Genomic DNA, 15,534 nt, shown 5'->3' on the forward strand with positions numbered 1-15,534 from the left:
CTGTCCCTCTCTTTCCCTTGGGCTATATATTTCCGGGTCTTGCACTCTGTCCTGGCTCAACATTGATGTTCGGATGTCCTGAGCCTAGCACCAGGGCGCCCCACGTCCGCTCCCTGAGGGCATAGGTTTCTATATGGCATTCCTGAACTCTTTGTACTAATGAGCCCGGGCCTTTTTCCCGTCTCGTTTTACGCTCTCCTGCTCCCCACGGTTAGTCCCTTTGGACGTCCGTGACACAATGGGCATGAGGAGAGATACATCCTGGACAGGATGCCAGTCCATCACAGGGCATCACTCACACCAGCTCCAGTTTTCCAGAAGCCAATTAACCTACCAGTATGTCTCTGGACTGTGGGAGGAAACCAGGGCACCCAAAGGAAACCCATATGAACTAGGAGAGAATAATTGTAATTTGGTTTTTAACTTTAGAAGCCCATCGTGCTATTTTTCTCGGTTAAAATCTTTACTTCAGTTGAGTATTAACAACTAACACCTTTTGAAGTACCAAAATTACTGCTGTTAGTACTGTACTGTAAGATTTTTTTAGAACCCTCAATTTATTGCCTGCCTTAATAAGAAGGATGAAGGATGATGTATCATTTCTGTGGATACAAGATTTTCTCTGCGCAAGAGATAAATACTTGAGCTGGATTTTTGTTCACTTAGTTCACAGCCGCAAACTTCAATGGGCCGCACAGGAAGAACAGTAGGTAATATACCTTAGAATATAAATACCATAAAATACTGTACTGAGAACATTTGATGACATAATTTGATAGTATTCTTCAACCTAACCTCTTAGTTTCAATAATTCTCGAGGAATAATGCAGTGTTTTCTCAAAAATAGTTTAACAGCTACTTTCATCTTTATTAAGTATTCTAATAAAAGCTTTTAAATTTTATTTGGGATTTAATAAAGAAGTTTAACTTCCAGCTACAGATGGTGTTTTTTAAGACAATGCCATGAAATTCGTTTACTGTCAGATGCTGAGAGGACATTCGTTATTCCAGAATGTTCATTCCTCGTGTTTTGTTATTCTAATTAGCTGCTACAGACTTCACTAACCTTTGTAACATCAGTGAACTCTCCAGGCCATCTGGCAGAAGCATTTCTGTGACTGGAGTACTTCCAAGTGCACATCAGCCTTTGCCACTTGGGAATGTCTGAACAATATGCAGATTCATCTGTGATTTGTAATTCAAAGAGGGCATATTACCTTCAATGGATTAGTACCATAAGATAACATTCACATTTGTCCTATTCTACAGAGGCGATATGTGAAACAGATAAATCTTTGCTGGATATCATAGATCAGTGCTTTACAAGCTGTACATTACAGTTAATGAAAACACTGACCAACTGTGTCTACAGCCTTTTGCTACATTTTAGATAAGCCACAATCTATAATTGAAAGTCATCAAGGAGAACAGACTGCCATTTACAGTCAAAATCCTTTAAGCTCACAATCACAACCACTTTGCTGATAGAAGATTTAAAGGTAAAACTGCAGTTTTACTTATGATACACCCCTACTATATTAACTGTTGAAATATTTAAATACTGTAAGTCCTAGATAAGTCTTATGAAGGATTTTATTAAGGCATTTTTGAATATGTCACAGCTAAATACGATATTTCTTACCAGTCTGATAGGATTCCAATTTTCAGGCTGAACATAATCTGTCTACATGATTGCTAAGGATGAGATTCATAGAACTATCAGCACTGAAGTATTACAGAATTAATGTATTACACTTATCTGCACAGCAAGCAGTAAATCCAGAAAATACCATATTGACATGCTTACACAAGCTCGGAGGTTCAGAGAGAGTGTTTTAAACCTACTGAATAGACTCTTAGAGGGACCTGCTAATAGTTTTTAGGTCCCTTCTCTAGAAAGGATGGTCTCTGATTACAGATACAACTAATCACTTTTGAAAATCTAAATCATGTTCAGAAGATGAATGACAAATTTGTCTCATTAAACCTCTTTTTCAGTTTATGAAAGTGCTGACAAGCTTCTGAATGGCTTATTAATGTAAATAAGCTTTTAATAAAATCAAAACATCAATCTTCCTATCTTGCACTGTCACTGTTCTAAAATAAATGATTTTCCTTAAATTGATGGGGAGCTTGAAAATATTTTTTTCTCACTCATCTAATCAGCTAAGCGTAATTTAACTTGTTTCACAATGGAAATAAAAGTTAAAAAACTTCATTAGAAATGCACCAGCTATCACTAAATAGACTGCTGTGGAATTAAATGAATATGTATTGATTTCTTCTGTTAAAAAGCTTTGTGCCGAGAAAAAATAAATTGTATTTCAAAAAAATATATTATTTATTATTATAATTCCAAAGTTTATTATTTAAAGGGAAATAATAGCATGTTCTTAAAAGAACAAAAGTGTTCGTTACTGTCGTTACCCTATCACTGTAACCAAGAGAAATGCATTTACTTTAAAGACCCCGTACTTGGAGGGAGAGGTGAGGACGCAGAGAACCATGCATTCATGCAATGAATCATAACACCTTCAGTCACAGGGGGCACATAGATGTTTAGGGTTTTAAACGTTCATCCAAGTTCATGAACTGTTTTTGCTTCATCCTTAGATCTTCACAGTGCACTATACACTAGTTTAAGCCAGCAGACACAGAGCACAAGCAGGGCTGTGGCCCGGAAGGACAGCCTTCTGGCACTGGGCACTAACATACACACAGGGCGCAGTTCACACACACTAGCTCATTTGGACCATATGTCTCTGGTCTGTGGGAGGAAGCCAGAAAGCCTGGAGAAAACATATGTGAAAACAGGGGAAACCTACTAACTTGGCCCAGAAAAAACAGAGTTTCAAACCATTGATCCTGGAGCTGTGAAACAACAATGATACCCACTCTGCCATTGTGCTGCCTGTAAGGCGGTTTATTCTTTATTGATTTTACAAGACTTTTATGCTTGTGGAGCATTAAAATGTAATAAAAATAAAAGGACTACATTACCCACAATATAACTAAACTAAATTGCTCATGATGTCACCGAGTATTGTTTCATAGAAGCGTCCTCTAATGGTCGGCAGTGTTATCCCAATTTCATTCAAACACTTCATAGAAACACATTAAGGAGCTGTTGGCTAAAAATCTGATGTTACCAGAATTGCCTCTGAATGCAGGGAACATGAATTTCATAAAGAGTCAAGACGCATCAGACAGCTGTTCTCTGTTATGTGTTTTAATTGTTCCGAAGTATAACACTTATACTGAAGGACAATACAAGAAAAGCTATTAATAGTGTATTATCCTTTCCTGAATGAATGAGTGTATGAATCTAGCTGACCAGATAAACAGCCCACATCAAGACAGTGTGACAGGGGTCAGGGCTTTCTTCCCAGTTACTATTAATTTGACGGACAATTTTCATTAGGCCATTTTCCAGTGTGTTATTTGAGAGCAGGTTTTTTCCATTCCCCTGAAGAGTCGAGGTACACCTGATAATCACAAAAGCAAATTCTAAATCAAAGAAAACAACCAATCGTACAGCCTCCAGATTCCTGGAAAAACTCCTCAATTAATTACTTCTAATGCAATTTCCTTAACATGTCAACACTTGCTTGGGTCTCACTCAAAGGAAAAGAGAACACAAATAGTCTTCTTGTACTTGTGAAAAAAACAGGTAATGGTTCATTACCTAAGAGACACAACATTTCAGCTGTGGAGCTTTCTTCAGGTGTCAAGAGAAATGTTGTGTCTCTTTTATTTTCCTTTGAATAATAATTAACCTTTACCTATTCCTATGCATGCTGATACAGCTACTTGCCTGAACATCTCGTACTTGTGACGGGTGTTGCACTAAACCAGAAGATTTGTCTTTTGCAAATATTCTTGAACTTAAAAGTCAAGTTTAAAATAACTTTTGATTGCTAGAATCCATAGTTAAACATCTATGTATTAATTGGCAATTTGACCATGCAAACAATAATGCAACATTGTTAAGAATGCCATATTGTATAGTGGGAGAATAGCCTGCAAGTGTAAGTGACACCAAGAGTAATGCCTTTGTCCTTATTCTCTTTACATCATTCAGCTGGTAACATGCTTTGTGTTGAAATCATGTGTCTTATGGCAGTCAGTGATAACAGTTTCACAGGCCAGGACAGCAGTATAAGTAATTCTCCTGGAAAGTGCTGTGGGGTATGACATTGACCTGAGGAACATTGCGGCACCCTGGAAGCAGGAACCATGGAAAATGACAACATCAATCATTCATCTGGCACACTAACCTCAAAGAAGGGATCATTAGCATTCCTGCTATCCCCAAGCAAGAAGCTTGGCAATACAAACATTTAAAAAGATGGACATAATTCTATCGTCTTTCACAATAAAGAAGTGTTATTAAATGATCCTGCTCCAATGGCAATGTTTCCCAGTGAACTGAAAGAAGGGCCAAAGAGCACTGAAAGCAAACATGCACCAAGTACATTGCTGAGTCTGTAACTACTGACTGAGATACACTAGACTGAATAATAATCACAGCAGTTTGTTGACCACTGAAATTTTGACTGCAGAGAGATTTTCTCTTTTGCATTAGGAGCAGATATGGGCACAGCTGGTACAGTACCTTAGTTTGGCAAGGATGTTGTAAAAATCCAAACTCATTCTAAATACAATACAAGAGCCACAGCATGAAAACTGAAGGCATTTTCTTTAAACAGTTTTCTGACCCTGACAAACAACCTGTAAATATAACACAATACTGATTACATATTTGATTTTCTCCTTAAACATATGGTTTTGGTAGTTCCCCTTCAAAATCTGGATGTGAACTACTATATCATGAGCTTGGTAAACCCTGACTTGGGACTTGTCTTCCTAATACAGACAGAATAGCTGTTTTGTGACACAGAGCTCTTGAAAAACACACATTTTATAGTGTAGGGAATAATATGAGGTGTCAGTACAAAATAATTTTTACTGAGCTGCACATCCCAGCTTTCAGATGTGTTCCTGGGATTCAGCAGCCCACGCAATAGTTGAGTGGTAGCAACTTCCTGAAAATATTCCACCCTGACTACCCACCAGCACTGAAGTCTTAAATACAGAATGTGCATTGAAGATTTTACTCAGGCACATCTACAGAATTCAGAAACAGGACTGATATGCCCAATCATTTCAAGAGAGGAAAGCAAAACCAATACTGTATATGATTTTCTGATTTTTATATATTTAACATAATAGAGAAAATCTGATTTACAAAATGACTTATATGAGACAGCATGTTTGTATGTGTTACTGTACTGTAGATTGCAAATTTAAATTGAATCCTAAACAGAAAATTACAGGAATCTAAGGTATCAAAGGATAGCCACCCCTGCAGGGAAGCATACAGCTGGCTGGAAGATGACTTACAGACTAACACTAATTCAGGCTTCGTGAGTCTATATTCTTATAGAGTTATATCCTTATCCTCATTATCTGTGAAATGGTTTTAGTAGACAGAATCTCAAAGATATTCCTCAGATACCAGAACTGATTGAGAGAATGTATAAAAGGGCCAATGAACAGCAGTATTTAACAAGTAATTTGTTAGTAACTGTTGCTGTCTCATTTCATGTACATATCAGTGCACAGTGCCTTCTAATGGGCTGTGATATTTCCATTTTCATGTCCTGAATCACACCTGGTATACAAAATTGAGTGCGTCTTGTGTAAATTGGAGTACAAATTGCCACATTACATCAGTACTTCTGTGTATTGAGCATTTACTTTAATGTTTGTTTTTTCTGTGTCCATAACACACTCCCTTCTTGCTATACTCCAAAATATCTAGTTCATTTAGCATTGATGTTTTTCTCTGATATTCTCCCATTTCTGTGCACCTGTTGGTAAAAATATTTCTGTTTCCCGTTAAAATGCAGATTAGTTGGAATAAATGTTTTTAATTTATGTACCTATTTTAGGTCAATCATTAAAAATAAAATAAATACCATTCCAGCTCTTCTTCAGAGGGGTGAGCAATTTTAAGCAGGGCCTTTTGAGGAAACATCCTTGAAATGAAAGACTTTAATGTGTAAATTCAGCATTTTCCTTTTGCTGAGATGACTGCTGGTTCTTAATGCCTGCGCACAGTAAACATGCAATACTGATTATCAGCTTTAGGTACTGCTGCAGAGGCATTCAAATCCTCAGAATTATTTTATTAGAAATATTCCATTCATGTGACTTTTCAGCTCTTGTTAGTTAGATAAATATAACTGCTCAAAATGAGCCCTCAATGATGGAGTTGAGATGGTGAAATTCATGTTTAGAGTATGAAAGTTTGACCAAAAACATAGCATCACTGGAGGAGAAAATGTTTCTCTCACTCTTGCTTTTTTATGCAATCTTAAAGTAAGCACACTGCTTGTGTTTTTAAGGTTTACAGGCTCATTGCTGCCTCTAAATTTTCCAGGTGGGGAAAATATTGACTCACCACATTCATTCAGACATTCATTCATTTATTGAAATTTATGGCCCATCAGCTGTTTTTTAAATGGCATTTTTTGGACATAGACATTTATGTGAGCAGAATTGAATAATAATTATTCATTTGTGTATTTCAATATCTGAGCATAAATATGAAACAAGTATTATTAAAATCTGTATGCAGTATTACAATAAAATAATTTCCCTACACAATTATTATTGTTTAGATAGACAGCCTTAATCATAGGAACAGTCAATTTTCACCAAATATTTAATGTACTTGTGATTTGAAGCATTATGCTAATGTATTAGCATAAGCACAACTATTATAAAGACATTAGAAATACAAGCCAACTCCCACTGGCCCTTCAGTGTATAATTTGCGACATGACACATTCATCTGTCAGTTGCTCTGTGTAGATTTCAATCAGATGGTGCACTTACTGGGACTGGAGAAAGAAAAACAAGATCAGTTTCTGGCAAAACGTACTTTAAATGCAGCACATAAATCTTATCTCTGCCGCATCTATAGAATTGTTTTAGGCAGCTGTGACAAAGGCTTCAGAAACATCTGGCTGAGGGATTTAGAAGAAGCAGTATAAGCACAGGCAATCTGCTTGCAGATAGACCAGGTTACACTATGAGGGAGTGGACATGACTGGCAAACAGGCACAGATATTAATTGAAGCAAAGCCGGATGCATTTACACATGTAATGTTAAGGGACCCTTTCATCCTGCTAACCAGGGTTTTAATTCCCTGAGCAGAAATAAGTTAAATGCAAATTTTGCATCATGTCAATATGCATCCTGATGGGCACAAGTGAATAAAGTATGTGATGGGCACTTCTTTGGCAGAAATGATGCTGAAGCATAGTCTTAGGAATTGCTTGGTAAACTAAAGTCATTTATTCTGGCAATCCATATCTTTTGCCTGTACAATGCAAAGGTATAATAAGCATCTGAGCTGATACTTAGAAAATATTAGGTATAGCTAAGTCCATCTGCTTTAAGTCAAATAATAATGCCTTCCGGCATGCCACTACCAGCATTACAAAAGTGGGCATAATATAGCCAGAATGAAGACTCCTGTGCCTATTTTGGAGAAACAGAGAATTAATTAATATATTTATGTTTTTTGGAAAGATTAATTGATTCATATATGATTGAGCATACTATAAGGCAGAGGCTAGCACACCTTTTTAAATCTGTGCATTTAACAAAGAACTAAACAATAGCTGTGATTCATTATCATGTTTATTAGTGTTTCCTTTCAATTATTACCATGTTTATTACCACCATCTGTGATTTTCACAACCTTTATTATCTGACTGCTGATGCCAAAGACAATAACAGCATGCAAATCAAACAGTTCACTTCGCCAGGAACCCCTGGCAAAATGTCTCATTCTGTGGAACCTCAAGTCTTTCCAGAAACTCCAGGATTCCAATAATCCTCTTACTTCAAAGCAAAGACAGAAAGTGGAAGAAAGCAAGTCGATAGACTGATTAGATACTGTAGATGATAATTGGACTAAACAACCTTCAACGTTTGGGTGGGAGTTAAGAGAAGCAGTTGCAATGATTTTGGGTATGAATATCACTTAGTTCTTCATCCAATTACAATGCTATAGGAAACAGACCTGACTTATGAGATGCTGTGGTTTAAATCAGGAGTATCAAACTCAATTCCTGAAAGGATGAGCATATTGTCCAGTGTTCCACCTGAGCACTCACTTACATTGTGGGTCTTATTATTTAACTAACTGCACAAATGTAATATTTCTAACCCCAAAGTAATAATTCTGGAAAATTGCTTAATTGACATCTCAGGTTGCAAACATCAGTATACCTAAGAATTCAGTTTGACACACCTGGGTTAAATATTTGCAAAAACCTGTAATGAAGAAGAGTGTACTCCTCTCTTACTTTAAATACTACTCTAAAGCCTGCGTGATCATCATGGTCCCTATCAGGCTACAGAAGACAAAACATCATAACAAGCAAATATAAAGGCACACTCTGGCATGACATTGACAATTTCTGTCTCAGTGAGTCCATGTGAAAGATAACATGCAAATAGGAATGCAGTACATTCTCATCATGTGGAACTGAAGGATTACTAAAAATAATGCTACAATCAGAAACAAAATAATTGATCTTCTTCATCAGTTTAAAAGTAGGGCTGAGCAATGTATAAATTCACAATCACAACCTGCTGAGGTGCTCATCCTTTTGAAGTGACAGGCTATGAAATATCAGTTAAGCAGAGGCTTAACAGAGGCATATGAAGATAGCTAGCAGGCATTGAACCATCTGTACACATAATGAAATAAGAATACATTTAAATATTTTCACAGTCTGTCACAACATCTACAGATTGACCTCTTAAAGGGATACATCCTTTACAATCTATTCAAGCATATTTAAGGCACTGAAATTAACAACCCCCCAAAAATTGCTGCCAAATAAATCAAAATTTTAATGCAGTTTTAGAGGCTTTAAAGCAAGTTCCTACACACTATAAAAATAATTCTAGACACTGGTGGAGTTTATAGGACAGGTATACATTTGCATTTCTAACTATATAACTTGGAGTTAATTAACCATGAAGTTTAAATGGAAGCAATTTGGGTGAGGAGATACATTTTTCAAAACGGCTTATGTCCCATTGCAGGTATATACCAGAATACCGGAATTTTTTTTTTCAGGTGGGATTTTGAACATTCTTTGGGTATTGATTCATTCGTTTACTTTATTCAATTCAATTGGTCCGGCAGCTAATTATATGGTTTTGAAAAGGTGCACAGATCAATTAGCCTACCATCTTGGTTAACAGGACCTCAGTTTTGTCACATGTTTAATAGCTTAGTTGTCCCTGTGTACCTGTCTGGCTTTAAGGTGCTCAGTCTTCCAATTTGAGCAGCTTCCAACAAAAAAGAAATCTTTCAATCACCACAGGCTCCCAATAATTGGAATCCCAATCCAGTAGATTAAACGAATAGCCCCTCTGCTGGGATCCAAGCCTTTAATCTCCAATGTTGCCTTCTACTTCACAATTCTGTAAGAATCTAAGACGAAGCTGTCGGTTTTTCTGAGTGCTAACAACATAAATTCAGCTTGTTATTTGTGCCCATATACTGTCATCACATTTTAAATAAAAACAAAAAAGTAAGTCTACAGAACAATAAAGAGGAAAAAGAAATACCAGTGAAGAAGGGTCAGAACAAGTGTGCTGTGGACATACTGCTGAACACATAACCTGCAAAGCCATCCTGCACACAAGCATGACTAGCTAACCATAGTCATCACTCTAGCCACGCTCTTCAACAGAAGCCACTATATCACCTCCATATACATATCCACTAAGAGACATATACATGGCCCCTCTGGCCAGTTCAAGATCACACAAAGGGCAGCATTTTCGTCCAGCCATCTCATTTACTGCATCTGTTGCAGGTAATGCCCAGCCATTTAAACTGGCTCAACAGGCAGAAGACTGTCTGACTGTTTCTGAAAACATATCAAAGCGGTAAGGATCATAGATCTCATGTAGCTGATATAATACTTCCCCATTTACCTCTACTAAGCATGATTACAATGCCTCTCTAACTGTCTCTTAGGAGGATTTAAAGACACCTACATTAGAAAGACATCAGAAGCCAAAATGATCATTAAACATGTCAACAAGTTACTCATTAATTAAATAATTTCTACTCTTTTAATTTTGTCTTCTCTACTCTTTACCTCCTATTTCTGCTATCTCCTCCACACACCTAAAGGCTCTACAGCTGAAACTTACATTTCTTCTTTGCTATAACCTTTCAGTGTGGAATTAACCTCCTCTCTTTCATTTGACAAGTATTAATGTCAAGTAGGGATTTGCAAGTACAAGAAAAATGTGCGACTGAAATGCTTTATGCTTTGCTAATGTTATGTCTTTTTTCCAGTGTCCTGATTTAAATCAGATTTGTAACAAGATTAAATCAAGACATGTAAGGAGAACTAATAGATTTAATGTTATTTTTTGTTTTTTTCCAGATCAAAGTAGAGAGTAGACTACTAAAGCTACTGACAATGTCTCAGACCCGATATTTCTTCACAATCTCTGGATTAGACTATGGCAAAGTTGGGTTGCCATAAGCTCTAGTTTCTCAGGTTTGCATTGGTTCCCTGGAACACCTCACCTGATTCTTGAGATCCAGTTTTGGACAGGGCCGGCCACCACTGAAGGGCTTCTCTCTGAGCCATCTGGACCGCATCTTGATCCCACTCCCACACTGAGAGCTGCAGACTGACCAGCTTGACCAGTCACTCAGCTTGCAGTCAAATGGGCAGGGGATGTGACAGGACTCCTCAATGTACCCTGTAATTGTACATGTGCAGTACATTCTGTTTGTGTAGCTTGTTCCTCACACTAACAGCACATTGTGAACAAGTGCCTCCTATTTGCACTCCTAAATCTCCTGCTCACAATTTGTCTGCGCTTTCTGGTCCTTGTTTAACTGCAGAGCAGAAACAAATACACTGGGCTTATGTTGTTAATGCTTTTCAGGAGCAGATTTATGATGTCCCCTCATAATCTTCTCTGTTCAAGACTGAAGAGGTACAGGCACTACACCAGCTAACTGTGAGAGTCTTGACAAACCTGATCTTTTTATTTTGTGCTTCTAGACCGCATTCCTTAACAGATAACTTGAATCTTCAATGCGACATGTGGAATAACAGACACACGAGGATGGCCTTACCTGAAGGGCTGCACAGAAAGGGGTCCACGAGCCTGTCCTCCTGGTCTGTACAGACAATGGCTCTGTAGCGAAATCCCGGTCCGCACTCTTTAACCTCTCTGTGGATGCTCCATCCTAGGAAAGACTCTGTCTTGCTGTCAGCAAGGATGCAGTCAGACCAGTTCCCGAAAGGCCGAGACTGAAACTCATCACAAGGGCAAGGCTCCACTTCAACCAGAGGATATGGTTCAGTTTTCTGGCACTTTTCCTTTTTTTTACTTCGGCCTGGACACCAAAAATGAGAGAGTAAAAAAATAGACATGGCTCAAGTATGTATTAAGTTTAAATTTCATATGTTCTGAAAACAGTTTTGGGTTTTAATTGCAGTGTGGCAGCAGAACATTTTTCTGTTCTCTTATGTTCATGGAAAACTCATAGCATTCAAAAGAACACTAGTGCCTCTACCCCTCCTCCTCAACCTGTTAGCCTCCTTCCTCCAGCAAATAAAGCTATAAAAAAGAGTCAAGGGCAGACTAAGACAAAGTTAAAGCATTGCACTAATGGAGAGGGTCACAAGGAATACCTAGACTAGAAGGATGAAGTTGAATAGATACAATCTGGAGGAAGAAAGAATGCATCAATGTAGCTCTTTCCTGTGGTCTTTTGGTGTATTTATGTATTTTGCTTGACACTGCAATATCACTTGCCTTTTAAAACCTTTAAATTGGTCAATTTAAGCTACTGATCATCTCAATTAGGTTAAGAGCAGATGTGGAATGAATAGTTGGAGACACCCCAATTCTCTAGGACAGGAACTGTACATAACCGGCCTAACCTCAAGAAACCGAGGCTTGTAATCAGAGACAACTGTCCTATCCTGTTTCTAAATATGGGATGGGGTCAATAGCCTAAAAAATGTAAGGAATACTGAGCTATGAGTTGTATATATGCCCTCATTATCTCAATGACCTCACTGATTGAATGTTCACCCCTTCAGCTCTTAATCAACATGATTATGGTACTGGTACAACATTCTATTTTCTTTTTATATGTAGTTTGGTAATCATAGTGAAACCTCTACAAGTTCTATTTTTTATCATTTTTTAATTTCATTATTTGTAACAATTAGCAATTAAAGAAGACAAATGCTAAGGCACTCTCATATTATCAAAGCAATTTCAAAATAGCTGGGATGGAATTAAATGAGTTCAAGCTATTTGCATCTTCTTACTTCTTCCTTTAGTTCAAAACTTTCCATGCAAATTATTTTAATGGGTAAAAAGTCTGTGATCCACTCCATGCTAATTAGATGGTTACTAGAGGTATGTATTAAAAATAACAAGCAAATACAGTAGCTTTATACAGAGGGTGGAAAAAATAATTCACAAACAAGAGCTCATATTTTGAAGTAACTAAATCACAATTAAAAGTGATTCTACACATCTGTTTCATATTAATTACAAATATGTTTCTGCTATAAAAGTTAACTTCAAAATCAGTATTTTAATAAGTGAGTTTCTAAAGCAGCACGAGAGATCTAACAGGTTTTGAAAGAGGTCAAATAGTTGGTGCTCAAACTGCAGGTGTATCAGTCACAAAAACATAAATATTTCATGTGTCAAAAATCAAGATAGCACATGACAAGCAAGGAAAAGCAATATCAGGAAAGATATTGCTTTCCTGTAGCTTCGAGCTTTGATCGAAAGTCAAAGCTCACCAACAGGGATAAACTGACACTTAACATGATAGTTGCTAATAACCAAAAAACAACAGCCAAAAAAATCAACACAGAAATGAATCTACATCTCTGTGCCCTAGTCTCAATAAAAACTATTCGTTGCGAGCTTCACGAAGCTAATATTTATGGTAAGGTTACCATTCAGAAACCACTTGTAACCAAGGCCAGTCCTAGCAGTGCATCACCTGGTTTCAAGAACAGTGGAAGAAAATAATAGTCTGATTAATCCTTTTTTACTCTTTTTTCCACATTCGGATGGGTTTATGTTTGGAGAAAGCCAACGGAAGCTTTCAATCTTGTGGGAGTCATTGGATCTGATTATTATTCTGCAAGGCAGTATGTGCTTCCTACAGTGCAAACATTGTTTCCTCAAGATATGCCCATATCCCAAGACAGTAATGCCTCATATACACTGCTGAGAGTAAAAGTAAAGTTTAGACTAAGAGAAAGTTAAAGTTTTGTCCTAATGGAGAGGGTTATAAGGAAGACTCCACCTAGACTAGAAGAATGAAGATAAATAGATACAAGAAAAAAGAAATATGGAGAAAGCAAGAATGTACTAAGTCTAAACAGATTCAGGTGGGGTTTCATGAACACCAGGATGAAGTCAAATTCCTCCCACTGCCCCCCCGCAATCACCAGATCTTAACATCATTGGACTGGTAGGGCGGAGAGTAGTTTTCCACCTCCTTCATCTTTCAAAGAACTAGGGGTTTATTTTCTTGAAGAATGGTTAATATATCCCATTACAAAGCTTTTCTGAAGGCTAAGGGCAGGCCAGGCATTTCCACCAAAATTACTGCATATACACTGTTTTGCAACAAGTCTTTGACACTGAAAAAAAACAAAAACAATTTAAAATGTTGTCTTTCTTTATACAAAAATGATTCTACGGTGTTCTTCTACTGAAATTTTAGCTATTGTATTCTAAGGTTTTAGGTGATAGTTCAAGATCAGTATTTGAGCTATTTTGTTACTTATGCAGAACACTGAAATTATATTTTTAGTTTTATAAATGTGTACAGAAGAACAAATTATTTTAAAGATGAGTCATTTTGACTTGATTGACAAATGTGATGGATTAGCTATTACAAGACTTTATATACAGCTTATCACCCACAGTACTCTACTGCATATTAACGTTAATAGCAAAGTTGCAAATGAATATTAGCACATAGCAAAGTAAAACACCACTCTGATGCATAGCACAGTGAAACACTAAAACAATAATGTGGCTTTCGGTAAATTGCTGATGCTCATCAACATAATTATATGTTGACTTCACACAACTTTTGATTGTGTGAAACAACTTCTGATTTTGTCTGAAAAAAATAGACTTTTGCACAGTTTGCTTGCTCAAGGTCAATTATTTTGTTCTGTTTATCTTACTTCAAGGTTGTAAAAACATCTTTAAAGGAGCCATAGTTAACATACACTTATTTTTTATTTTTGTAGGTTGACCTTATGACACCAATCACTCAATTTCCGTTCTTAATTCCTTAGTTTTGCCTTGTTTCAATGGCTTGTTCCTATCATTCCAAAGGAATAAGAGTATCAGTTATGGTGGAAATGCTTATTAATAAACCATAGAATTAAGTGTTGCTGTGGAGTTTTAGTGAGGCTATTGATTCCTGTGTGCTGGGATGCAGCAAAGAGCCTTTGTAATAAAAGTTACATCCCAGCACATTAAAACAACCAGTGCTTCCTGATGGATGTCCACTCATGACACCTGGACGTATGGGAGAGAGCCATATCTGGATGGTGGAACTAAAGCTACAGGTCACAGTCAATTACCCAAAAGGTGACAAACCAATCAATAACCTGTAGGGTGTGGAAAATCATTCCACATGATGGCAACATGACCAATCAATAAGCATATTTTCTCTGATTACAACGCACTGCCCTTCCCTCTACTCTCTATTCAAAACTTAGCCAGCTGACAATATCATATGGCTTCCACTACTGTTATCCTGGGACAAAAGCTTTTGCCTGAAGTGGACACAATTCTGCCTCCAGCCAGACCTTGTGAACAGGTATTTAACAACCATTCATTCATTTAATCACTGGAACAACATGATTGGGATTTCATCAACACATCTAAATATACCAATATTCATAAGTATGTGGAAGAGCAGTGGCTCTGTGGCTAAGAATCTACGCCTTTGGCTAGAAGGTTACCAGTTTGCATCCTGTGGCCAACAGAGGAATCCTATTCCATTGGGCTCCTGAGCAAGGCCCTTAACTCCAACTGCTCCAGGGGTGCTGTATAAATGGTTGACCCTTCGCTCTGACCCCAGGCTTCTCTTCCTGTCTGTGTCTCCATGTGTCTCATGGAGAACAAGTTGGGGTATGTGAAAAGACAAATTCCTAATGCAAGAAATTGTATATGGCCAATAAAGTGATCTTATCTTAAAAGTAGCTTCTATGATGGGAGCAAACCACGTTTCTCCCCACCAGTGACTCTCTAGGACAAAGGAGTCAAATTTGTGCACAAATGTTTTATCCCAGTTCTGCTCAACAAGCACAACAAGGTTTGGACATTAATTTGATGACCTCTCTCAGCTGTCTCTTTTTCCTTCTGCACGGGAGTTGTACTGACCCTGAATAAGACAC

At 37.4% G+C, this 15,534-nt stretch overlaps 1 protein-coding gene across 1 annotated transcript in view; it reads right to left on the reverse strand.

Annotated features, from left to right (window-relative positions):
* The window catches only part of thsd7ba (thrombospondin, type I, domain containing 7Ba), a 200,340-nt gene that overhangs the window by 24,086 nt on the left and 160,720 nt on the right, over window positions 1-15,534 (reverse strand). The window contains exons 15-16 of the mRNA XM_088606307.1: window positions 11,205-11,468; window positions 10,644-10,822 (exon numbers count right to left, since the gene is read on the reverse strand). Of these exons, the coding sequence (XP_088462433.1) occupies window positions 10,644-10,822; window positions 11,205-11,468 (443 nt within the window). The remainder of the gene's footprint in view (window positions 1-10,643; window positions 10,823-11,204; window positions 11,469-15,534) is intronic.

This window comes from Lepisosteus platostomus, chromosome 14, assembly GCF_059453375.1.
Source record: "Lepisosteus platostomus isolate fLepPlt1 chromosome 14, fLepPlt1.hap1, whole genome shotgun sequence".
Taxonomy (NCBI): domain Eukaryota; kingdom Metazoa; phylum Chordata; class Actinopteri; order Semionotiformes; family Lepisosteidae; genus Lepisosteus; species Lepisosteus platostomus.